This window comes from Chanos chanos, chromosome 9 (genome assembly GCF_902362185.1).
Source record: "Chanos chanos chromosome 9, fChaCha1.1, whole genome shotgun sequence".
Classification (NCBI taxonomy): Eukaryota; Metazoa; Chordata; class Actinopteri; order Gonorynchiformes; family Chanidae; genus Chanos; species Chanos chanos.
In genome coordinates, this window is record NC_044503.1 from 37,858,519 (window position 1) to 37,885,227 (window position 26,709).

Below are 26,709 nucleotides of genomic sequence, written 5' to 3' on the forward strand. Positions count from 1 at the left end.
GTTATTGTTGATGTGTGTGTTACTGTTGTTTGACCCTTGACCCTGTGTGTTTCCCTCTCGTGACCTGAACCCGTTTCTGACCAGTTTTCCACTTTATTTATTTTATTCACTCACTTTCTGTCTTTCTTTAGTTCATGCACAAAGAAATTATATAAAAAAATTTAAAAATGAAATAAAAGTCATATTTTATCCCATATTATATTATTATCTCTCTTTTTTCATTAAATGGATAAAAGATAAAAGATTTTTTTCTAAGAATTTAGATAAATGGTCTCTTTTCCATGAGTGAACCAAACTCAGTCTGTGTGTGTGTGTGTGTGTGTGTGTGTGTGTACTCACATTTTCTTAATCCTGGTTTGATCATGAATGCTCCTCCATGGTCCACACTACAAAAACACACAACAGACAGTGGATGAGTCTCACATATAAACACACACACACACTGACACACACACACACACACAGACACACACACAGACACACACACAGACACACACACACACACACAGACACACACACTGTACTGACTTAAGTCGACAGTGTTGATTCATCTGTGTGGAGAGACGCTTCACTCCTGAGTCTCCTGGGTGATTGTAGCTCAGATCCAGTTCTCTCAGGTGTGAGGGGTTTGAACTCAGAGCTGAAGCCAGAGAAGAACAACCTTCATCTGTCACTAAACAACCAGACAACCTACAGACAGACAGAGAGAGAGAGAGAGAGAGAGAGAGAGAGAGAGAAATAAACATACATACAGACAGAGAATATCAACTCGTCATCTGGTTTGTGAAGTGTGATTCATTGTAAAGGTTCCACTCTGTTTTACCATAAATGTTGACTTTGTTAAACTATCACATTAACTAAACTCACAGACCAGTTACTAACATTAGCTGTACAGACACTGGGGGAAATTCATCTACTTTTATGATCAGTATGTTTCACACACAGCAGTACTTTAATAACCACACTATACATCAACCTGGTCTCATTTTAATGTGAGCATAGTCATTTTAAACACTGCATTTACATTCCTGGCTAATACTGACCTCAGTATCTCCACTTTACAGTATGGATTCTTCAGTCCCACACAGAGAAAGTTCACTCCTGAATCCTGAAGGTCATTGTTACTCAGGTCCAATTCTCTCAGGGGACAGTTTACTGACTGTAGAACTGAGGCTACAGATGAACAGGACTGTTCAGTGAGTTTACAGAGAGCAAGTCTGGAGAGAGAGAGAGAGAGAGAGAGAGAAACAAGTTTTATCCCAACAAGTTTTAGCTGAACAGAATTTTCCACATGAGATCAAGCTCCTGTTAAGAGTCAGAACAACTTCCTGGCTTGCAATAAACACTGTCACATCATCAGTGTCTGCTCATTAAACACGTTGAGTTTCAAGTTTTCATTTTATTTAAAGCCCGATATCACTGTTTACAGTCACAAATGGCTTTACATGCCCACAGGTTTACAACAAACAAAACAGGACGACACCCCCCGACTTAATCCTCATATCAGACAAGAAAAAAATCCCCTTCATGGCCAGACAGGTGTGCAATAGTCTCCTGCTACTGGAAACCCCATAAAGTCCCATCTCAGTTTCCACAGAAGAGACTCAATAGTGGGGCTGTATAACTGCCCTGAGAGTGGATAACCTGCCATTTTTCAGTTCCTGACTAATACTGACCTCAGTATCTCCAGTTTACAGTGTGGATTCTTCAGTCCCACACAGAGAAACTTCACTCCTGAATCCTGAAGGTCATTGTTACTCAGGTCCAGTTCTCTCAGGGGGCAGTTTACTGACTGTAGAACTGAGGTTATAGATGAACAGGACTGTTCAGTGAGTTTACAACCAGCAAGTCTGGAGAGAGAGAGAGAGAGAGAGAGAGAGAGAGAGAGAGAGAGAGAGAGAGAAAGACAGAGAACACAAGCATTCACTCATTTAAGAATTAAAAACTGTACTCATAGAATTTGACAAAAAGGTGTTAAATGTTGTGAAAAATTTGCTTAAATTGCTTAAACACACAGTGTGATATTTTTGGGATGAGTGTAAATTGTAATTAACTGTACATGTTAAACTGGAGAGACTAATGAAAATTTAAATAAGAAATATGCTATCAAAAAGGACAACACTTATAAAACTGTCAGTCAAGTTCATATTAAAAGGACCAGCCATATTCCACACAGAACAAAAGCGAGACAGACACCCTGTTTACTGGCCAACTCATTAGTCATGTAAAGATCAAAAGCACAGTTGGTGAATCTGATGACAAGTATGGTTATTTATACAAGAAGAAACTCAAATTTACCACGTAAAAATTAAGGCATTTTCATTAACCGTTGAAAATGTTATTCTAAATGTTGAATTACTTGCCGTCAAATCGAAGAGAAACTTTTCAACTCTGTGACCGTCGCCACTGCACTGAGGCTAACAGCGCGTGTAAATAACGGTATTCAGAGACTAATTACAATTTCTTATTCATTCAAAACCCGTCTGAATAAATACACTAAACATTTCACTGGCGGTTTTCCACAGGTATTTAAAAAGAACACGACACTTACTTTGTACACGAAGGTAAAGAAGAAAGACACAGAGAATCCGACATTTCCCAGACACTCGACGCTCGTCCGTCTCTCTCAAATTTTACCTCAGAAAATTCACCCCTCGCTCTCCGGCCGTTAGCAAGTCTCTCGGTTTCCCACTGACTTCGGTTGCTTAAAAAACGACGGCTTAAAATAGCCAAAGAAACCGACTGCAAAGTCCTCTATGAAATTTCATAGATTCTGCTTATATAATGATAGATTGATCAGGTGTGCAGGTAAAATCTCTTAGACAGGTAATGACCCCAATAATGAATACAGCAAAAAGAGCCGAGATCTGCCAGCTTCTCTCGCCGGTTCAAACTGATCACACTGATCTGCAGAAAGCCCTACTGTGGTGGATTCATAACCTTTCAAACTGGGTTCTGCTTGTACGATGAAAAAACAACCACATACATTCAGGTTAGTGTGTTAGAAATGTTGAGGTAAAAATAATTACACAGATATTTTTTTTTTCCCAGTGACTGGACTTCGAGTGCAAGTCCACAGAGAGAGAGAGACAGTTTTTTTGCTTTCCCATAACTAACATTCCTCGGACATAAAAGAAGCAAGAAACTTACTTTATAGAAGCGCAAACGAGACAGGTATCCGAAAAATCCCAGATTTCCGACACATTCAATGCACGTCGGTCACTGCGATGTTCATTATCGTTAAATGAATGAACCGTTTTAATTAATCACTGTTTTTATTACAGGCTCGTGACACGAGGTTACCGCTCTTTACATTTCAGTTAAACTCTCGCTCTACTAATCAAAGCGTCGTAAAGTAGCCACTCAAAACGTCACTCGGGTATTCTAAATCACAGCATACCGCCATCTAGTGGGTCTGGCACGTCACTACACAACTGGGTAATTTTATATCACTACATCCCCTTTCCTTTGAGGCTTGAGAGCAAGTTATATATAATAAAATTAAAGTGTGCAAGAATAAACTGTTGGGGAAGTAAAATGTTTCTTTGGTTTATGAAAACATCGTAACAGTTATGCAATCATTTTGTGTGAGTTAATCGACAATCATTTTTTCAATAATTATTTTGTATTAAGAATTTATAACAATATAATCATTTATATTAAAGTAAATGTATGAAACTCTTTTATAAAGATGTGATCTGTAAATGGAGGAATAGAAAGGTCACTGAGTTTGTCTCTGTGCAGAGAGTGCTGATGGTCAAACATTCAAGGTTACATGGTGTGAGCCTTTTTTGGAGAAGATGAGAAGTCTGACTGTGTTGGAATGTAGCCAAGGGCACTATGATAAGATGAAAGAGTGCTCTCATTTGCTCTTTGTATTCTCTAACAAATTCTCATTCATTTTTGTTCATTTATCAATGCAGGTGCTGATGTAAGACAGTATTCTCACTTATTTTTGAGTTTGGCCTGGGTCAAGACGTCAGTTCCTGATTACATCATTAGGAAATGACGGTGTCTAGCAAGATAGGCAAAGAAGATGGGAAGTCCTCTAATGACTGTCTTGACAATCATTGGATAATCCCTGATATGACTTTTGTATAACTATAGGTGATGTGTACCGGTTAGTTAGTCACTCCCAGGACCGGCTCTGTTTGTTGTATGCTGCTTTGAGTTTATGCAATAAACGTGTACTGCATCAGACTCTGAAAACTTTGACTGTCTTTTTTTAAGAAGATGAACAGTGTGGCTGGATTCTCGTTCATATCTGGCCCAGGCTGAGAATTCTCTCCCACAAAACCCTTGCATACAATTAAACTGAAATGAAGTCCAAAGAAATGTCCAAAAGAAACAAACATAAGTGCATTTCTCTCTCTTTTTTTAAATGTTAAGTGTCAGTCCAGCTATTCATCTCAAATTCCATTTCAGATGGACAATGTCAATGTCTTGTTTCATGATTTTTTTTCTCTTTTCTTTTACAGATTCAGTCTGTCAGGTGGTTTGACAGTATGTGTGGACCTTCTCAGCACAGGTTAGTATGTTTGTTCAGCTGGAGCAGCATTGTCTTGCAGTGGTGCTGGTTCTGATGTAACATTGTAAACTGGATCAGATGATGAATCACAGACTGTATCTCCTCCATTAGTCTGCTCCTGCAGAGTCTCTCTCGTTTTCAGAAGAGACTGACGATTCCTCCTAAGGGTTTGTCCATCCTCTGTCCTGACTGTTTAAGATCTTGGACCCACTTCCTTTAGAACAGTGTCTTTCTTCTTCCAGGTGTTTGAATCTTCAACTCTCACAGTGTCATGCACTGAAAGTCATCATTTGCTTTTTGCCTCTTTTTCAAGGGCTCGATTTTTTTTTCTTTTGAAGCATGATGCATAATTTGTGACTCAAAAAAGTTCAGCGGGAGACACACCAGGTTCCATAGGTGAAGCCCGGTAACTTAACAGAGCTAAAGAAAGATCTGATTTACTGTCTGTCACCTCCTTAAGCAGCTGTTTGACAATATGAACTCCTTTCTTGGCTCTGCCGTTTGACTGATCGTACAGCAGACTTGAACTTACATGTTAAAAGTTGTAGTGTTCTGCAAAGTTCTTCTTAAGATTTGTTAGGACTCTTTGCAGAACTTTGTCTTTTGCAGTTCCATTCACAATCACTTTTGATTTGATCCGTAAACGTAGCTGTGGACTTTCTCAAGCCCATTCACTAACCCTAGACATTCTCTCTCAGTCTGAGTCATCGTCCTTGAGGCATATGTGACAACCGTCAGTGGATCAGTGGATATCTTGGTTGGTTTCTTTGAGTCAGAGAAGCTGAGTATTGACTCTGTAGTTAGACTGATTTTCAGTCTCTCCCATTCTTGTTCATGATTCTCAGTCCACTTGAATTCACTTGTATGCTGTAACAGTTCTCTCAGGTAAACGGTTTGTGAAGACAGGTTCAGTCTGAATTTTCTGAAATTGATCATCCCCATTGCATGTACTACAGACTTTTTGTCAGTGGGTCTGGGCGTGTTGAGGATCTTTTGCACCCTGTTCTTGTCCAGCTTAACACCATCTCCTGAAAGCTTGTCACCAAAAAGTCTGTATTACATGCAATGAGGATGATCAATGTTGTCTGCATAAACACACACCGCATAACACAATGTTGTCTATATAAACACACACACTGTCTATACACTCAACAATATGTCCCATGGCACAGTGAAATATTTCAGGAGCGGAGGAAATTCCAAATGGCAGTCCCTACCAAAACAAAAAACGCCCAAACATAGTGTTGAATGTAAACTACTTTGTGCTGTACTTTGTGTTCTTCCCTTGTAGGAATTTGATCATGTTTGCATTAGGTTTGATATTTACATTTAAATCTTTTGGGTTCATGCACATGTGCAAATCACCATTTGCTTTTTTGACACAGACCATTGAATTCACCCATTCCACTTTCTTTATCACTCCTAAAGACACCATTCTGTCTAACTCTTTCTTTACACAATCTCAAAGTGGCTCTGGGACCCTCCTGGGAGCATGGACTACTGGCTGCATGTCGTCCTTCAATCATATCTTATATGTGAATGCTAGAGTACCAAACCCTTTAAAGACATCTGGAAATCTCTGCACAATTACATCTACACTATGACTCTGATCATTGGAGCTGTTGATACAGTAAACCCTTTTAACTGGGTCTAAGTCCTCACAAGTCTCATCACCCAAAAGTCAGTCACGCCCATCTGACATCACAACAAACATAAGGTGATCTCTCTCCTTTACTTTAACTCTGAGTCTGTATGTGCCCTTAGTTTCCATGTGTTGTCCACTGTAGGCCTTGAGCTGTACAGCCTTCCCGTGAATGTGAGGCTTTATTTTCACTGCTCTGATATCACTCTCACTAATCAAACTGCCCTTTGTCCCAGTGTCCAGCTTGACTGGAATTAAAACTCCATTTATTTGCAATGGCATCATCCACTCATTCTTTTTAACACTGTTCACATTAGACTGGTCAGTGTGTGTCTGTTCTTCCGCCATTTCTCAAATGTTTTATTGTGTTTCAGAGTTCATTCACTCACCTGACATATATGGATATAATCACATAAAGGACCACAAAAAAACCATGGGATATTGCTCTGTTGTCCCTAAGTAACACACACAGCGAAGACATCCCGGACTACAACTCTACCGTCACCGGCTTCCAGACGATACGGGCAGACAGAGAGCGAAAGAAGAGCGCTAAGAGGAAAGGAGGGGGTTCGCTAACGTTAACAACAGATGGTGTTATCCAGGGCACATGACTGTCAAGGATAAAGTCTGCAGCCCGGACATTGAACTTTTAGCGCTGAGCCTACGTCCCTATTATTTGCCCAGGGAATTCTCACCAGTTATAATGATCACTGTTTATGTTCCGCCATCCGCCGACGCGAACACAGCGGGTGACGTCATACTCTCGGTCACAGCGGAGCTTCAGTCACAGCACCCCAGGGCTGTCATCACGATTTCTGGGGACTTCAACCACGTGACGCTCTCCTCTATTATGACAAACTTCACCCAGTTTGTTGACTGTCCAACCAGAGACAATAAAACCCTGGATTTACTATATGCTAACATTAAAGACACATATAGCTCTACAGCCCTCCCCCCACTAGGCAGATGGAATCAGGACCTGGTCCACCTCTCACCCCAGTATAAGTCTCTTGTCCAGCAGCAACCTGTAACCACCAAGACAGTCAGGAGATGGTGGCAGGATGCAGTTGAGGCTCTGAGGGGCTGTTTTGAGGCTACGGACTGGGAGGTTCTCAGCGAGCCGCATGGTGAGGACATAGAGGGGTTAACACAATGTATTACGGGTTACATTAACGTCTGTGTGGACAATGTCAACCCCACCCACACAGTACAGTGTTTCCCCAATAACAAACCCTGGATCACCAGAGACATAAAGGCCCTCCTTAATGATAAAAAAAGGGCCTTCAGGGCTGGGGACAAGGAGGAGATGAAGAGGGTCCAGAAAGCACTGAGTGTTAAGATCAAGGAGGGCAAGGACGCCTACAGGAGGAGGATGGAGGACAGGCTGTAACAGAATAACACAAGGGAAATGTGGAACAGTATGAGGAGAATCACCGGCTACAGTCAGACCAGCAGCCGTATGAGAGAGGACAGCATGACCAGGGCCAATGAGTTAAACCTGTTTTTCAACAGGTTTCACACTGGAGCCCTTGTCCACTCACCCCCCAGCCCCTCAACCATTCACACCTCCCAAATCACCATGCAGTCCCCCTCCAGCCCTTCTCAGGTCCCTCCTGCTCCTCCCCCCTCATCACTCCCCCCAACCATCACAACTGACAACTGAAAAGTCAGAAGACAACTGGAAAAACTCCACTCAAGCAAAGCTGCAAGCCCCTGACGGCGTGAGCACAGAGGTGCTGAAGGGATGTGCTGAACAGTTCTGTGGTGTCTTCCAAAACATCTTTAATCTGAGCCTGGGACTGGGAAGGGTCCCCACACTCTGGGAAACGTCAGGCCTGGTCCCTGGAGAGGCTGGTCCTCTCCCACCTTAAACCCCTGGTCAGACCAGCACTAAACCCCCTGCAGTTTGTTTACCAGGAACACGTCGGAGTGGAGGATGCCATCATATACCTGCTGCACCGAGCCTGCTCTCATCTGGACAAGGCTGGGAGCACTGTGAGAGTCATGTTCTTTGACTTCTCCAGTGCATTCAACACCATACAGCCTGTACTGCTGGGAGACAAGCTTACTATTGTCATCAGACCCAGCTTTGATCTTTTTCATCAAGTCAGATAATGTGATTTGATGTGCTTATTTTATTGCTGATTCATACACTATTTATTATTTTATTTGCATGAATTGAATGACTGGAAAAACTATTTACTATTTATATGAATTGAATGACTGGAAAAAAATGTTAACTATTTAATTAAATGACTGTAAAACTTATCAACAAGTTGCTCCATTCAGAATTACTGACCTCAGTATTTCCAGTTGACAGTTTGGATTCTTTAGTGCGGCACAGAGCATCATCACTCCTGAATCCTGAAGACCAGTGCTTCTCAGGTCCAGTTCTCTCAGGGGGCAGTTCACTGACTTCAGAGCTGAGGCGATAGTTTCACAGGACTGCTGAGTGAGGTTATAGTCTCTGAGTCTACACAGGGAGAAGGAAAACAAAACACTGACTTTTTAAAGAATAAAATGATCCTGTAAATCACTCATAGAGCTGGACTTTGGTGACATTTTATCATAACATAATAAAAAATGTTAATCCAGACAAATGGTTGTTATAGTGACTATGAACAAACTAAAAAGTAACTGAGAGGAGTTCTGCACCACTGACTCGCTACAAACAATAAAAATCCAGCTTCCAGGCATTTACGTTCGATCGTTTATTACCACAGATCAAAACAAGACTATTTCAGACGTCGAACCTGTACACTAGCATAGCAAGGTAAAGCAAAGCAAAGGAAAAACCATGAGCATCCAAAACAGTAAGTGGGTCAACAAAAAATATACACTCCCTACTCCTCCCCTCTCCATGCTGTCATACCGGTGAACAGGTGAATATGTTCCCTCATTCTTTCAAACACTACCTACACCTACACCCACCTGACATGCATGACAACCGTAAACCCACAAGCTGATGCACAAATACAAACACAAAACAAACATTTCATAGGCATATGGCATTAGGCTCCTATAGTTGTTTTAGAGAAAGTTTGATGTTATAACCATCCTCCACATTCAGATATTGACATTACATTTGTAGCTGCCCTATAAACACAGCATTGCACAGGAGGCATCTGAAATATGTACAATACTATATATTTTTCACCCAGTGTTAAAAAATGATGAGTAGAAGGAAAAAGGAGAAAGAGATACAAACAGAATTCAAGGGAACAGCCTTTTTCCCCAGTCCTTTCACTGAGAACATGCTCTCACACACCCAGCATCCAACCAGAGAGAGAGAGACAGACAGACGGAGAGCCAATGTTCAGACACTGCTGTTAATGTCTCTAATAGAAGTGTCTGAACTCTGTGTCTGTCTAAACGCATCAGCTTTGACTACACATTGCAGAGGTTCTGAAAATTATGGAAATTACTGAATAGAGAAAATGACTGAAGTCAATTCCGAAGTCAGTTACTTTATATGTATTGTCCAAAGACATGCCAAAATATGACCAGGGAATTCCCACCAATTCCCCTCCAAATAAAGCTTCTAAAGACTCAGTGTTATGAAGTGAAACTGAAAACTCACAGAGCTTTTCTGCAGCACCTCACAGCTGGGAGCAGTCTCCTACGACCCTCATCTGATGTCTTGTATTTCTTCAGGTCAAACTCATCCAGCTCCTCCTCTGACATCAGAATCATGTAGGCCAGTGCTGTGCAGTGTGCAAGTGAGAGTTCAGTTGTGTAATTTTCAGACTTGACAAAAGCTTGAATTTCTTCATGGAGAGAGTGATCATTCATTTCAGTCAGGCAGTGCAGTAGATTGATCCATCTCTCAGGTGGGACACCATCTTTATTTAACTCTTTAATGTAACGGCTTATTTTCTTGATGCTCCGCTGGTTGTTCTGTGTGTGTGTCAGCAGGCCTTGTAGGAGTTTCTGGTTGGACTCCAGTGAGATGCCATGGAGGAAGCGGACAAACAGATCGAGACGTCCATCCTTACTCTCCAAAGATTTATCTACAGCTTTCTTCAGCAACTCATCCAAGGGAACATTGTCTGGCAAAGGTCTCGTGTTTTCCTTCAGAAAATACTCCAGTGCCTCCATGTTCTTGTTTACGTAGCAGTAAAACACATAGAGAGCAGCAAAGAACTCTTGAACACTCAGATGCACAAAGCAGTAGACCTTCTTCTGACGAAGCACAGATTCCTCCTTAAAGATCTCAGTACAAATCCCAGAGTACACTGTGGCCTCACTCACATCAATGCCACATTCTCTCAGATCCTCTTCATAAAACATGACATTGCCCCTCAGCAACTGATTAAAAGCCAGTTTAGCAAGTTTCAGAAAGATCTCCTTGCTTGATTCCAGAAGAATCTTTGAGTCTGTCTCAATTTTATCCTCATATTTCTGCTTCTTCACTTTAGTCTGAATGAGCAGGAAGTGTGTGTACATCTCAGTCAGAGTTTTAGGGATCTCTTTTACATTGTCTTGACGCAGCATTTCCTGAAGCACAGTGGCTGAAATCCAACAGAACACTGGAATGTGACACATGATGTGGAGACTCACTGATGTCTTGATGTGTGAGATGATTCTGTTGGCTTGACTCTTATTACTGACTCTTTTTCTGAAGTATTCCTCTTTCTGTGAATCACTGAATCCTTGGACTTCTGTCACACGACTGATGAACTGAGAGGGGATCTGACTGGCTGCTGCTGGTCTGGAGGTTATCCAGATGAGTGCAGAGGGAAGAAGATTTCCTCTGATGAGGTTTGATATCAGCATATTCACTGATGATGTTTTGGTCACATCACTCTTAGAAAAATCCAACTGAAGTCGACTCTCGTCAAAACCATCAAAGATGAACAGCATTTTACAGTCATTATATTTCTTTGGATCCAAGTCTTTCAGTTCTGGGTGAAACTCTAGCAGGAGTCCATGAAGACTGAACTGTTCATCTTTAACCAAGTTCAGTTCTCTAAAAGGAAGAACCAACATGAAATCAATGTCCTGATTGGTCCTTCCTTCTGCCCAGTCCAGAATGAACTTCTGCACAGAGACTGTTTTTCCAATTCCAGCAATGCCCTTGGTGAGTACAGTTCTGATTTCTGGCTTCTGTCTGTCCCTTCCAGGTTCTTGACGAGACAAGGCTTTTTTCTGCTCTTTAGTTCTGTTGGTTGACAAGGGTTTGAAGATGTCATTGCAGCTGATTGGTTTGTCTTGAGAAACCCATTTCCTGGATGCTGTTTCAATCTGTAAAACCTCATGTTTCTCATTCACTCCTTCACTCTCTCCCTCTGTGATGTAGAGCTCTGTGTAAATGCTGTTGAGGAGGGTTTGGTTTTCTTTCAGTGCGACACCTTCATATAAGCACTCATACTTCTTTTTCAGGGTGGTTTTATGACCCTCAATGATTCTCAGCAGGACATCATCTGACTTAGACATGGACGTGTTGTGCTGGACATTTTGGCAACATCCAGACAGATCCTCAGTTAGTTCTGTCTCCACACTGCAGAGAGAGAGAGAGAGAGAGAGAGAGAGAGAAATGGAGAAGAGCAGAAGTTCAGAAAAAAAAAATATCTCTCAGACCCTGCTGACACAGGCCACACCTGGACTGATCCTAGATCAGACCTGAGTTTCCATACTTGACAGATACATCCATCAAGGCTGGCAGGCTGAACCCTTCTCATCAGCCTTGTAGTTGAGTTTAGGGCTCATATTAGGATGATAGTGACGAAGTGTAACAATAATTATTGACAGCCGGTGAAGAATTCCCACTACACAGTGTTTAATCATTCAGAGAGTGGAGCTGATTGAACAGAGGGGAATGAGAGAGTTTCACTAATGGAAACCAAACAGGACAAACAAACTGCATGTACATGTCTCTTGTATGAGACAAGGACTAGCCTGTTATTTTTTTCATAGTTTTCTTATATTGTTCCTTGAAGATTTTGAAGTTTGAGTTGTAACCTTTGGATTCTAGGATATTAAAGGTTAACAAATTATAATGTGTAAATACGTTACAATATTAAACGTAGTTAACAAAATTAAACTGTGTCTAGAATAGACCATTTCATCCGTTTTTTGGTAAATTGTGTACCGTTACTTTAAGAGAGCGCTCCTTCCTGCATTTACATGCATAAGCGAACTAAGCAGCTGCTTAGGGCCACTGTGGCCACCAGAGGGCCCCCAAGAGCGCTTAAAATGTCTCACGAGGGACCTTGAATGTATTTATTCATTTATTTATTTATTTAGTTGTGATATATTATATTGTGGTGATCATATAAAAACACATTATTATGTTAACGGGCTGGTGAGATAATACTACTGGTTTAGTCAGTTACTGCTGCCTCTGTCAGAGCTGGTGTTATGTTCATGTGCATACACACTGTAACTGACATTAACTGCATTTTGATACAAACACAGTCAGTCAGACTAACGTTAGGTTACAGTGCTGTCCTCTGCGTCGATTAAAAAAGCAGCAAAAAAGTAATATTGTCATAAAAAGGACATATCCCTCTGTTTATCAAAGTTATTTGATATTAACTGGTGGTGATTGTTGTTCTTACGACAGAGTATTAGGGCCACACTGAGGGACAAAGAGAGTTCTGAGACTTCCAGAGTAAAGTCGTAATGTTAGGAGAATAAAGAATAAATAAAGTGTTATTTTAGGGGGAAGACATCAGAAGAGCAGCCTGCCGCCTGTGTTAAAATAAGATGATTAATTAAAGTGACCTGTTGACTCATGTGTGTGTCAGTCACTGTGATGAACAGCTCAGGCTGTCACTGACTGTCCTCTCGCCCGTTTACTGGTTATGCATCTTCCTAAAACTTTTATGATTTTATTCTCATAATACTATGATTTTTTCCTCAGTTACGACTTTAATCTCGTAATATTACGACCTTCTTCTCAAAATCTGAGAATTTGTTTTCCCTCAGTGTGGCCCTAATACTCCATCGTATGTTCTACACTTTTTCACACTGCAAAATTTTTTTAAACCCAAACCAGTTAAAGTGCTTGCTTGTTTACAGTAAATGCGTTTTCTGCTGGTTTATTTTTGTTACTTTTCAGTACAAAACATTCAGTATGCCTTTTAGTACTGTATCACTTTGAATATTAAAGTGCAAATGAACACCAGACCACTGTTGGTATGATGTAAGCAACACAGCTACCACTAATAAAACTGATAATGGGTGTGTTAGACTGACAGTAGGTGTGTGAATGATCAAACATTGACAATAGTCATTAGTATTGGCGGCGCCGAGGCGGTGGAGGGCCCCAGTCAAATTCTGCTCAGGGCCCCATAAAGGCTTTGGCCGGCCCTGTTTTTAATGGGTGTCCTTGCAGTGTGAACTGTGTCCTTGTTGGATGAGAATGATTTGAATGGTGTGTACTGAGTGTGTACTGAGGTCTGGGAGAATTGAGCAGGTAAGTCAGTGTATAATATACAGCATATCATATGTCATAAACACTGGTCAATGTGACAGAGTGACAATAAGGAATCATCTGCTGAAAAATCATCTGAAAATCATTGAAGAGTTTACAGGTAAAGTGACTGAATCAGTGTGTGACATTTCCTGTTGTTTGGTGACCACTTCATTGAATCATATCAGTGTTTGGTTTCATAACAGCCAAGAACTACAACATATGAACAGCATTTTGTCTGTGTTTTAGTTTCACTCTCTTTGATTCCAAATATCTGAATGAAAATATCCACACATCTCACTGTAACCTGTGTGATCTCTCTTTAGCTGTGTTTATACACACTGACATTATCAGTATGAATATATTATACACAGTGTTAATATCAGTTTATATTATACATATAGTTAATACGGTATAAATACAGTCACTCACTGTGACTCAGAGGGGACTGGTTCTCTGCTGAAGTTTAGAGGGTGACCCATGGATCTATCACTCTTCATAGACACACAGCTGGGTACTGGAGATCCTGGTCTCTGTGTCCTGTAGTCAACAGGATCCTCCTCCTCACACTGTCCAGACTGACTCATTCTACAGACAGTGTTCTTCTCCTCTCTGTCCCTACAGTCAATCCTTTTAGTTTTCTCCATTCTCACAATGTCCAGTGAGACTTGTTCAGACAGTGCAACTGTTTTGGTCCTGTGGACACACACACACACACTACAATTCATATACACAATAATATGTTTAAGGTACACACACACAAACCCACAAACACTAGAGTTTCTATACACAGTCATATGTTACAAGGTACACACATACACACACACACTGCAGTTTAAGTACACAATCATATGTTTTGATTTGCAAACAGATCTCGCAATCAGATGTTGAAAAGATGATGTTTATCTGAACTCTGTTACACTGTCGCCACCTGCTGGTCAGTGTCCGCAGGATTTCACAAGGAGGAAGACGGAAGTGAATTTTATGTCTTGATTTAACGAGTGCAAACGCTGCGCAGTTTAATGATAATCTGTGCAAATACCAATGTACAGGTTACTGAAGCTTATTAAAATAATAAAATGCTTCTTGAACACGTTTTAAATGTTTCCTATAATGCTGATGTGTGAGTGTCTTTGGAATTATGTGACGGTACACAGTCTACGCTACATTAAGTGTTAACCTCTGAATCAGTTAACTGAGCTCAAATAACATCGCTTTAATGGCTTTGTCTGTGGACAAGAACGGCACAAAACGTCAGTTTCAATATTTATTAAAAAAATGATCAGCTTTAATATTTTAAGCGATTGAATGTGTTTGGGCACTCAAAGCATATTCATATGTTCCGCGTTTCAACCGAAGTTTTGATCGGTTGACCTCATACGATTTAGTAGATCATGCTGTTACCATTGTTTTAGGAACAAAGCAAATCACTACAGTAATCTGGACGTAACACAACAATTTTTAAACACTTACCGCAATACTTCACAACGCTGCACTACATAAATGTCATTTCACACGAAGTTAATTTTCTGTCGTAAATGGCGCTGGGAACAGAGCAACGTTTACTTTCGTTTTCTCTCTCAGACTCCCAGAAAGCACTGCCCTGATCACTTAGGCCCAATACGAATTCCGTCTCGGCGGATAACCGGACAAACGGGGCACACATTTATAAATAGGCCTAATATCGCCGCTAAGACAAAGGTCCTCTCCACTTTATTTCTGAATGAAAACCTCTCTTTCTGCAAATAATATATCTGAAGGAGGCAGGTGTTCCATTGATATTAGATAGAAGTACTTTGGTTAGACGTACTGCGAATCAAGGACTTTGGCGGACTTTTAGGTACTGTAGTACCGTCTGAAATTGTACTGTTTGTCACTTAGGCAGGATGGAAGGCCAGAGTCGAAGTAATTCTGCGCGTAGTATGAAATATGCACCCCGGATATATCCTATATCGTCTCTACCGGTTCGGCTGTTCTTGAGGAAATAAAATAAAGGTTTAACATTGTTTAAAGTGAGTAGTCTGAAATCCCGGAAAACACCGGATAGCCTACAATGTGGAATATACAGTTATAAGTGAACAACACGCTACGTCACAACATCAGGCAGCGTAATCGCAATATGTAAATATGGAAAGTTTCTGGGGTGAGAAGGACTGGCTTTTAATTTCGTGCAGAGAAAAATAAAGTTTTAAAAAACTGTGAAGTAAAAAGATGAGCTCTTGAAGATCCTGAACATGTAAATGCAGTTGAAGCCACTTGCAGTGTTCACCACTTGTTATTATAAATGTTTTATACATCAGTCAAGTCCTTTTAAACTTTTTATTATAAATGTTTTACACATCAGTCAGGTCCTTTTAAACGTGTTATTCTAAATGTTTTACACATCAGTCAGGTCCTTTTAAACTTGTTATTCTAAATGTTTTATACATCAGTTAACACCTTTTAAACTTGTTATTATAGATGTTTTATACATCAGTTAAGTAACTTTTGAGCCTGGTCATTGCACAGATTTTTCATATATGTAATAGTAATTAAAATTTCTGCTTAGTTTGATGCTGATGTTCCTGTTGATTGTTTGCATGATGGTTACTAATATACATTTCAAAATGTTTATTTAGGACCCTCTCACTTAAAGAGGTTACAATCTGAAGAGATTTAGATTAATGATGTTCAGTGGATCAAGTCAACTGTAATAGATTTACTGGGAACTTTACTAAAGCTCCATTATTTATGCCACTGGTGAAGTAATAAAAGTGCAGTTGTTGTGAGAAGCTTATTTTAAGCCTTGTTGCATAACGCAGGCCAGGGTTTTCTTTGGCCTGATCAGGTTCTGGGATTAGATGGCAAATAGAAAATGACATGCAAATAAGGAAACCTTCAGTGAAGTGTCCAGAGTATACACCAGCTGTTTGGTATAAACACACACACACACGCACACACACACACACACACACCCACACACACACACACACACACACAGATATGCATACTCAGACTGAGGCTTCGTAAGGGTGCCCCCAACATGTTAGTGTTCTGCTGATAACCGATATTGAAATGATATTTGAACATTCTTATTGTAATATAATAATGCTTCATTTGTTCTGTTCCATTATATTTGTTCTGGTGGAATAGCGCTGGAGTAACTTTCATTATTTACCTTTTTCATTGGCTGATTTCATTGATTTCATAACCACATTTCTCAGTAATATTATTTAACCAGTTTAAAAAACAAATCAGCCCTTTTGTTTCAAGACACTGGTGTCTGCCCCTTTTCACCCGTCAGGCCTGGCCCAGTCATTTACAAACCTTTAGTGGATTACATAATATTTTACTTCTTGAATTTTTACTTTCTGCAGCCTTCTATACCAAACATTGTTATGGAATATGAATGAAACATCTTGTAATGTAATTAGAAATGATTAATAATGTGAGATCATCATTAAAAGCTCTCTTCATTAAAGTGACATGGAAGTGGTACACTCTAACACAGATACTTTTACACATGATCGTTTTACAGACGCCACATACGATTATGAAACAGAATTAAACATTGGATATCGACCTTTTCTAAATGTCAACATCTGACATCTTTTTTTTGTGACACCAGGTTGGTTTTTACCACATTTCTTTTGAACCTGAAGATTTTGCACAAATAACCCTCACCGTAAGAGTTTCCATTTCAGGCCTTTATTTCATTCAAAAAAGAGCAGAACAGCTGAAAACAAAGTAGAAAAGAATGACATTTGCTTTGGTTTCCACCACTTGACTGAATATATCTGATTGCTTTCAAACACAGTGAGTATGAATGGATGTAGTCAGAGATTGCACAGTCATAACCTAACCTGACAGACAGACAGATAGACAGAGAGAGAGAGAGAGAGAAACAAACTTTGATTCAAATAATGGTAAAGAAAAATCAATCAACAAACAAGTAAGATAATGTGAACTGTAACCGTGTGTTGATCATTATTCATTTGTCTTTTAATTAGAAAAGTCAAGTTGTTGTTGTTTTTTGTAAAGGAATCTACAGAATGTGATAGATGCATTATATCTGAGAGGAGCTGGTTAAAGTTAAACTCTCACAGTATTGCAGTGGACGTTGTCTTTCCCTCACTGACCAGTGACAAAAAAAAAGCCCAAATCTGGAGCATTTCCCTTATTTGAGTCGGGTCAGTACCAGCACAGTGTCAGCGGATCACTGTTCTTCCCCTCCAGATAGGCTCCAGGGAAGAGACAGAGAGAATGAGGTAAATTAAAATGACAGGTTGATTCTCCAATCAGAGTCATGTTGTCAGCGTTGTAAAAGGACACCTGATTTCTCTCACAGTCCAGGTACACTCCAACCTTTCTGGGCTTGACTCTGACATCCACAGGTCTGCCTTGTTCATCCTGATGCTGGCTGATTCTGTAACCTGAGGAGTAGCTGAGAGCCAGTGTTGTATCTTTGGTTACATTGTGACTCTTGCACACGCCAACACCCACTTCCCAGTCCAGTTTCTCTCCCACTTCCACTTCCCAGTAATGCTGTCCGCTCGTGAAGGAGCCCTCGGTACTGACGCAGAGAGATCTGTCCTTTTTGGATCTCTTTTTCAGACCCACTCTGTTGGCTGAGATCTTCAGATGGGAGCTGTCCTTTTCCTTTATGGCATGATGATAAGGAGCTAAAAGTGAACAGATTCACAGATTTTAAAATGCTATCATCCTAACAATACGCCACCATCATCAACACAACAAAATCGTCACTCTCTCATTTGACGATTTTTGCTTTCCTTTAAAAAAGAAAAAGATCTGAGCTTTGTGTAATGTTGTGTTAAAATGCATCTTCCACAGGGAGAAATAAGGGAAAGGTGTGTGTAATATCAATAAGGGATAAACCTCTCTATCCTGGTTTAATGGTTTCTAACATCTCCTTCCACACAAAGAACTGCAGGTGACTCTCATAAGGACCCAGGGAGACTGACTTGGGGGTTACTGTAGGCCTGAGGTTCTTCACTTTTGACACGAACCTTAAGGAAAACAGGTCATTTGTCTAGACAGTTTGTGCATTTTATTGTCTATTATTTTATACCGTGTTTTATTTCTGAAAGATTATGACTAATCTATAAAATCATAATCTAAAATTCTAAATGATAATCTTGTGAATTATGACCAATCCCAGAACTCACTTAGTTTTATGAATAGGAAATATGCTGGATGGGTTTTCACCATTTCCCTGTTTCATTTCATCCACCAGAGACTGTCCACAGTCACTCCACCACTATAAAAACACACACACACACACACACACATGCACACAGATACACACACACACACACACACACACACACTGTAAGCCTTCATATGAGAAACCAGACACATTCTCAATATTAAAAGGGACCAACTGCTCAAACCCGTGCAAATCGATCCGTATCCTTGTCCAGGGCCGACTGGATCATCTCCTGTTTTTCCCTCCCCTCTCTCAGCAGAGCCTCCACGACAGACAGTTTCTCCTCTGCCACTCTCACTGTACCTTTCTCCTCCTTTTCCAGCTGGTTTTTCACCTCCATCTCCCTCCTCCTGAGGAACTGGTGCAGCTCCTCAAACTGAAGAGAGATCTGAGCAGAGGCAAGGCCAGATCTCTCCTGTGAACACATATCACATGTCATCATCACAGGGCTAACCAAGAATGCCCCAGTAAGATTAGAAACTGGACTAATATTTGATTAAGTGATCATGAATGGTTCTGGAGATGTTCTGCTCTAGAGCGTCTTGGTTGGGTCTCCTACGTTCTAGAATTCAGAGTCAGAATCCTGAAGTGACATTTAGCGTTTACACTTAAAAGTAAACGTGTGGATTCAGGTTGGACAAGCAAAGATTGGCCAAAATGTTGTTTTTACACTTAAAGTATAAAATATATTAGTTTTCAAATCCGTTACAGCTAGTGTTTAATCTCACCTTGATGTTCTTAATCTCCTCTGTTTGTTTATGGATTAAATCATTCAGCTGTGTGTTTTCTGTGGAAAGGAAGTCCAGCAGTCCATACAGATCTTTCTATGAGCAAAATCAAAATATTGAGGTAGAGAAGATGAAGTTCTGCAAAATTATTTTCATGTTCTTCTCAGCAAAACCTCCAACCTACCACTGTGTTCAGGCAAAATATGTTATTATTGATACAAAGATTAGGAAAAAAATATCACACCCTCACTTTTCATCATCCCATAGCACATACCATCAACTCATAAGTACTGTCTCCTCTACTGCATGGCAGAAAAATCTCATCCCAAAACTCCAGAGCTTGATCATGTCTTGGTTCTTGTGAAATCATACTCAGATTGCGATACTGTACCTTTTTCGTTTTCTCAACGTCTTTAATGGGCTTCACTTTGTGTTTCTTATGCTGGTTGTCCTTTTTACAGCTGCCGCAAATCAGTCTCTGATCTGTCTCACAGTAGTAGCTGAGTTTCTCCTGGTGTTTTGAGCACTCTGCGGTCTTCGAATCCAACTTGTGTGTTTCCAGATGTTGACCCTCTAGCTCTGTCGCCAAGGCGTCCGCCTTCATTTTCAGCGCCTGGTGCTCCGTTAAATGGGCTTTGGCGGCGTCCACCATGTTTCTCACCGCTCTGCTGGTTTGGATGTTGCTTTCGGTGAACGTAAGCCTGCATTCGGGACACGCCGCGCTTTGTCCCAGTCCGGAGCGCAGGTGGCCGGTGATACACCGTCGGCAAAAAATGTGTTCGCACGGCAGACACACGGGATCCGTGAATTCACACAAACACACCGAGCATTGGATCTGGTCGAGGAGTTGAGTAGCCATCGCTCTTATTGTGCAGTCCCGAATCTGTTAACGCGTCGTCCAGACGCGAGTCTTCGTTTTTTTTTGTTTTTTTTTTTTGTCCTCTCACTTAACACTGTAAACTAGTTTTGTCTGGTTTCGTGCCCAAAAAATTACACAGTCAGTCATGTGAGACTGTCACTCTCTAATTCTGGTTACATCCACTGCAACACTCACAGATAGATTGTGTGTGACACCCATAAGGAGATTATTATTACCTATTCCTATGAACTTCAGCTCCAGGTTTTTCAGAGAACACTCACGGTGACTCACTGGTTCTAGATGTCATTATGTAACACAAGCATGAAAGGGAAAAAAAAAAATTTTCTTCAGTCTTTTGTTGCAGGTGTTTTGCTGTCGAGCACAGTTCTTTGTTGATGACTGTCTTTAATGTTTTCCCCCTTAGCCAATCCCTTACAGACACACACACACTCAGACACACACATAGAAACCTTTACTCTAAACATGTCGAAGCAGTTTGACGAGTCAGACTCAAAGGCAGGCATTTCTGTCTGTGCATTCCATCCCAATGCAAACCACAGAAGGACCCAGCACTCCACAGGGCTGTCCAAATGTGTGACGTTTTCACTGACACTAAAGCAAAATATCATTTTTAAAGCTAAATACTTGCATGGCCCTCCTTGATTTTATTAGTGAATCTGTTTTCCCAAATGAATATGACAAAATGTCCGTGTTTTAAGAGAACGGTTAGTCCCTGTTATGTAGCTAAGGGAGATGTAACAGAGACATGTAATGCCCTCTAATAAAAACCCTCCTCAGGTTTTAAAAAGTAAGGTTGGTTATGAAGGGGGGAGGTGTGTTTTTGACAGGAAATGTAACAGAGTATTGTTGTGTAATGAGGTGAAAGATAAAACTGCTCACACCACCTGGAAAAACCTGTCTGTGTGTGTTCACCATACACCTGCCCCTCTCTTCATTCTTTTCTTCTGCTGTCGTTGTCAAAGCAGAGCAAACATATCTGTCACCCCATCACCTGACCAACAATCTCATCTCTGTTTAGCTCTCTCTCTTTAAACTTTGACTTCCCCAGCATTACAAGACCTTTCTGATTTTCCACAGCCTGCCAAGCTATGAGAGGAAAATGTAACCTCAGACTTGTCATCTCTGGGAAGTTTACGAGCCTGTCTGGAGAAACTTTCCTCCACGGTGGCTGGACTGGGGAAAGATTTTGTTCCAGTCCTCTGAATCTGATATCCTAAGCCTGCGTGGACTTGAATAAGTAACTAAACATGTCTGTGCAGAACTGGCCTAAAAGATACAGAAACCTCCAGATCTCCTCTGATACAAAGAATGTCAGATTCTCCATCAGTCTCCCTGAAACACGGTCATCTGCAGGATCAACCTTAATCTGCAGGATTTTCCATTGCTTTTCAGTGACATTCCTTTGCCTGACATATGGAGGGGCTGGTGTCCTTGGCTAATGTAGCTTTACACAGAGTAGTGATGGTCAGATTCACTGATTCTCATCGGTGCATCAGTATAGAGATTCACGATGCCATTGCCCGGATTAAAAAAACGTGCACCGGATACAATATGGGATGAACTCGGGATGCATCGTCTCTCACATCCTAGCATTGGTAAAATCCGATTTATTTATATATAATTATTAGTAGAAGCCCTAGGCCTTTCTTGTTTAGAAATGCGACCAATAATTTGTGACCAGTAATTTTATATTTAGATTGATTCCTCCTGTCTAGACTGTTTCTCAAGTGTACGCGAAGTCAAAAAGAAACAGCATAAATGAGATGTTTACTGAGCTGCAGAACTAGAGAAACAAATATGTGAAGTAAAAATGTCATTTTTTTAGTTCATTTATGATTTGCTGTCTGCTTAAGAAGAACCAAAGAAATAAAGTCAAACTATTTTGTACCATATTCAATTGCACAGAATCATGCTCCTTTGCATCACATCATATCAGGTTGAATGGCATTATGTGGAATCAAATCGTGTCAAATCACACTGCATCGCAATCATATTGTATCGCATCAGCGGTTGCTTCATATGTATCTTCAATGTATCGGATCATCGGCAACGTGTATCGCGTCAGCCTCAGCGGTGGAGATGCACATCCACAGTGTGAAGTGAACCTTTTAGATCAGATTGTTTATCTTAATATTTTTTGGAGAAATCATTTCTTAATTTCCTTCATTCCATTGTTCTTTTTTTTTTTAACCTCGACCTGCCGACAAAAAACGCAAGAGAGGAGGAGAAGGAGCTGATGGACAAACTGCTCTGGCAGACGCAGCTGAGATTTGTTTTGAGTTCAGAACATGTATTTAACGAATGCAACCAGCCCCAAATCGTCCTTTGTGGAATACACTAGATCGGATCTGCTCCAAACAACCAGAACATGGAAAGTGTGCGCTTTCTCTCATGCTCTTTTAACCTTCATACTGAAGTAACGAGCTTTGCTAAATCAGATCCCGCAAGAAGCCCCTCAGGTTGATAGGTCTGGTGACACAAGTCACATCTCACATTTTTGTATTAGAGCAGTGTCTCCTCCAATGGACAATTCATGAGAAGCGTTTGAGGTAACCTTTGAGGTATGTTAGCATTTTTTTTTCTTTTTCACTTCAAAAATATGTCACCATTTTGATTTGTACATATTTTATGTGGCTCTGGTGAAGTCTATAGTGATAATAATGGTCAATCAAAAAATGTCCTGCTATACATGCATAATAGAACTTTTGCCTTATCAAGCAAATATTATTAAATGTGCTGAGAAAGTGCTGGAAATCCATGACTACATACAAATCCCTCATTATTCAGGAAAGACACAAATCCTGTGACTAACAGATTATGGTTAGGCACCCTTTTTGGGCTGGAAGATCTTTGTTTAATGAGGTTTGACACCTGTGTTGTGAAAATCAAGCATTGTTCAGTCAATTTGCCATGAGTTTGACATATGCTTCTTTATTCTTCAGACTTCACCACAAGCCACTTCTGAATAACTCATGGCTTTACCACTACAGTATGTCAGGTTTGTCTTCAGGTAGGCTGGGTCCTATTACACACCTGTAAAATGGCCATCAGTGAGTAACAGAGAGTGATATTCTCCTACACAATTTGCAGTTTAACTTTCCATTTTATTTTGTGCAGTGATTTTAGATAAACATGAAGTTAACATTCCCCTCAAACTTTACATTTAAAAATTTACCGGTTTCCTTTGTGATGACTAACGTCCAAATATGGTATTCTGCTCCGAGGTGATGTGTCAGGAAGTACAACGGCGCTGGACACAAATGCAGACAACTGAAGTATTTTAATGAGAAATGAAACAAACAAAAGAAGCTCAACACAAACAGGGTTAACAGGAGGCCAAAAGAAAGAGTACACACGGGTTAACAGGAGGCTAACAGAAAGAGTACAAATGGGTTAACAGATGGACTAGGAACTTTGGCACACGAAACACAAGACTGCTCAGTAGACATGGGAAAGTGTAAACTTCGCACTGACTGATTGGATGGAGGGGTTTAAACAGTGAGATGTATAATCGAGCTAAAGTGGAGGCAGGTGTGCGGGAGGAGAGTGATCAGACCAGTGATTAGTAGACCGGCGATGCTGAGCGCGGAATGGCTGAAACCAGCGAGGGAGGGGGCGAGGTCGTTACATGATGCGTGAGTGTGAAACAGGGTTATTATCATATACTAAAACTAAATGAAACTAACGGTGATTGCTGAAAAACAAACAAAGATAAAATAAGAAAAGACAAAGAATAATTGTCCTTATCGTTTCAAGACGGCGGACATCGTATCCATTCAAGGCGGCGGGTGTGACACTCCCAACATTCTGAGCAGCTATAGCCAACAACCATAAGATGGCGATACAGCGCATCAGGACCTACACTCACTAATAGAAATAGGCCTTATTGACAAGTGAAGAAGTCAGATATGTCAGGGAGGAAACCTGTGAGTCCTGTATGGGACTATTTTAAATTTAATTGTGAAAGTGATACAAGCAAATGCAGAAGTACAAGTAAATTCAGGTAACAGCACCTGTGGTGTAGAAATCAAAGGGAAAAGTCAAATCTTAAAGTTCACCCCCAATGTTACCATGGACGGGAATACAAATTATTCATGGAAAAAGATGTATCAAGACAGTGGGTGAGTGACAATGATTTTCAGTTAACTATACTGGTAGGGTTGACCGTGAAAACCCATGTCATATTGTTTGCCTGAAGTAAATAGTTGAAATATTTAATTGTGTTCTTGCCTTTTATGTATATTAACAGGCTTTCAGTCTGAAATAAATGCATCACATACATTAGTTACGTGTAGTCTTGAAATGTTGATATCTACAGTGATTAGCAGATTATTTTTCACGCTGCACTTTGATAATCTTTGATAATTTTTGTCCTTAACTTAAATTTCTAAAACTGAAACCGAAACTTTAATAAGCTCAAATGACACAGAAATGAGTCCATGAGATAAAAACTAAACTGAAACGAATGAAACCACTGGTGGGTGAAACTAACTAAAACTCAATGGAAATTCAGTTTGAATGCAAACATACTATCAAAGTAAAAAACGAATTTGAAAGCAGAAAGCTAGACCTGGTGGGCTTCAAACCCGGGTTGCTAGGGCAGAAGATGAACTACCAATAAACACTCCACCCAGGATTAGAGTGAACGCAGTTGCAGAGTCAGAGACGGGAGAGAAGGTAGATCTCAAAAAGGTTTTTAATGGAACACAAAACCTCAAAAGTCCAGAAAAAAGAAAGCAGCTCAATCCAAAAGAAAAACAGAAAAGAGATCAATTAGGAAAAAACTTAGGCAAAAAGGCTTAACAAGTCAAAAAGTGAAAACAGGCACAACTCAAAAAGGCAAACAAAAACTTCTCCAAAAAGCAAAACATTACACAGTCCAACAAAAAAACAAGAACTCGGACAGCTAACATGAACCAGGACTCAAGAACACAGGGGAAAATGGCTCAAAGACTAAGCAACGGGTGAACAAAAGACCATGGTTTAAACAGACAGACAAGACAAGACACTGGTGATACATATACATCAATAATGAACAACAGGGAAACTGATCATATGACAGGGACAAAACAAAAAGACTGAGGACCCCTATGGCCAAAAAAAGGAATGACACTCCACAGTCATGACATACTGAGATAAATGAGATAAAAATGAAATTCTAATCCGGTTTTATCATAGTTCTTTCAAAGCTTCAGACAAGTTAGTTCCTGGTTTAGTTCCGGTACAAAGATCAAACTTCATATCATAAAAACAACAGTAAATCCCCAGTCCACTTTACTGGAAATGATCATTCTGTGTCAGCGGTCAGTTAGAAATGGAATGAACATATAAACTAAAACAAGTGACTGTGTTCACTTAGAGACAGAGAGAGAGAGTAAAAGCCAGTGAGTCTCTCTGTCTCCCCTTCTCTCTCTCTCTCTTTCTCTCTCTGTCACACATACAGAGTGCCAGTTTAAAGAGACTTGTCCTGTCCTGAGGAATGGAGCTCCACTGTTGATTTGTTGACATTAATTATTTAATGTAGGTATGAGGTCCTGTGTCTCCAAAAATACAGACATTTATATAATCAAAATATATTACTCTGTCTCTATATTACACACATTTATAAAATCAAAATATATTGCATTGTCTCTATATACTATATACACACATTTATTTAATCATAATATGTTAGACTGTCTCTATATACTCCATACACACATTTATATAATCATAATATGTTACACTGTCTCTATATACTCCATACACACATTTATATAATCATAAAATATTACACTGTCTCTATATACTATATACACACATTTATATAATCATAATATATTACACTGTCTCTATATACTCTACACACACATTTATATAATCATAATATCTTACACTGTCTCTATATACTCCATACACACATTTATATAATCATAATATGTTAGACTGTCTCTATATACTCCATACACACATTTATATAATCATAATATGTTAGACTGTCTCTATATACTCCATACACACATTTATATAATCATAATAAGTTACGCTGCCTCCATATACTCCATACACACATTTATATAATCATAATATATTACACTGTCTCTATATACTCTACACACACATTTATATAATCATAATATCTTACACTGTCTCCATATACTCCATACACACATTAATATGTTCACAATATATTGTGAAAATCATAGGATGTGTTTTTCCCTGTTCATTTAGTTAACATTTCACCCTCAACACAGTCAACATCACACAACACCCAGAATAACCTGACAGGTTCAAGCACATTTACAACTGATCCTCCATCTTTACATGTC

General features: G+C 40.0%; 2 protein-coding genes across 2 annotated transcripts in view; both read right to left on the reverse strand.

Moving 5' to 3' along the window:
* Window positions 1-11,033, reverse strand: part of LOC115821751 (NACHT, LRR and PYD domains-containing protein 12-like) — a 16,210-nt gene extending 5,177 nt beyond the window's left edge. Inside the window, exons 1-9 of the mRNA XM_030785546.1 lie at window positions 9,751-11,033; window positions 8,466-8,643; window positions 8,085-8,264; window positions 6,866-6,948; window positions 6,670-6,742; window positions 1,677-1,843; window positions 1,044-1,217; window positions 520-690; window positions 340-386 (exon numbers count right to left, since the gene is read on the reverse strand). Of these exons, the coding sequence (XP_030641406.1) occupies window positions 340-386; window positions 520-690; window positions 1,044-1,217; window positions 1,677-1,843; window positions 6,670-6,742; window positions 6,866-6,948; window positions 8,085-8,264; window positions 8,466-8,643; window positions 9,751-11,033 (2,356 nt within the window). The remainder of the gene's footprint in view (window positions 1-339; window positions 387-519; window positions 691-1,043; window positions 1,218-1,676; window positions 1,844-6,669; window positions 6,743-6,865; window positions 6,949-8,084; window positions 8,265-8,465; window positions 8,644-9,750) is intronic.
* Window positions 11,034-17,757: 6,724 nt separating this feature from the next.
* Window positions 17,758-20,380, reverse strand: LOC115821752 (nuclear factor 7, brain-like). The gene is made up of 4 exons (XM_030785547.1): window positions 19,913-20,380; window positions 19,522-19,617; window positions 18,978-19,208; window positions 17,758-18,225 (listed from the first exon to the last, which is right to left on the reverse strand). Exons 1-4 carry the CDS (start codon window positions 20,378-20,380, stop codon window positions 17,758-17,760), a joined length of 1,263 nt encoding a protein of 420 aa, XP_030641407.1.
* Between the last annotated feature and the right edge of the window lie 6,329 nt (window positions 20,381-26,709).

What these genes read in the sequence shown, in the direction of transcription:
- LOC115821752 (XM_030785547.1), bottom strand. Translation starts at nt 20,380, where the DNA reads ATGGCTACTCAACTCCTCGACCAGATCCAATGCTCGGTGTGTTTGTGT. An exon ending in AGGAGATTAAGAACATCAAG is followed by an intron (nt 19,209 to 19,521) that starts GTGAGATTAAAC and finishes ATGTGTTCACAG; the next exon opens with GAGAGATCTGGCCTTGCCTC. An exon ending in ATACGGATCGATTTGCACGG is followed by an intron (nt 18,226 to 18,977) that starts GTTTGAGCAGTT and finishes CATGCCATAAAG; the next exon opens with GAAAAGGACAGCTCCCATCT.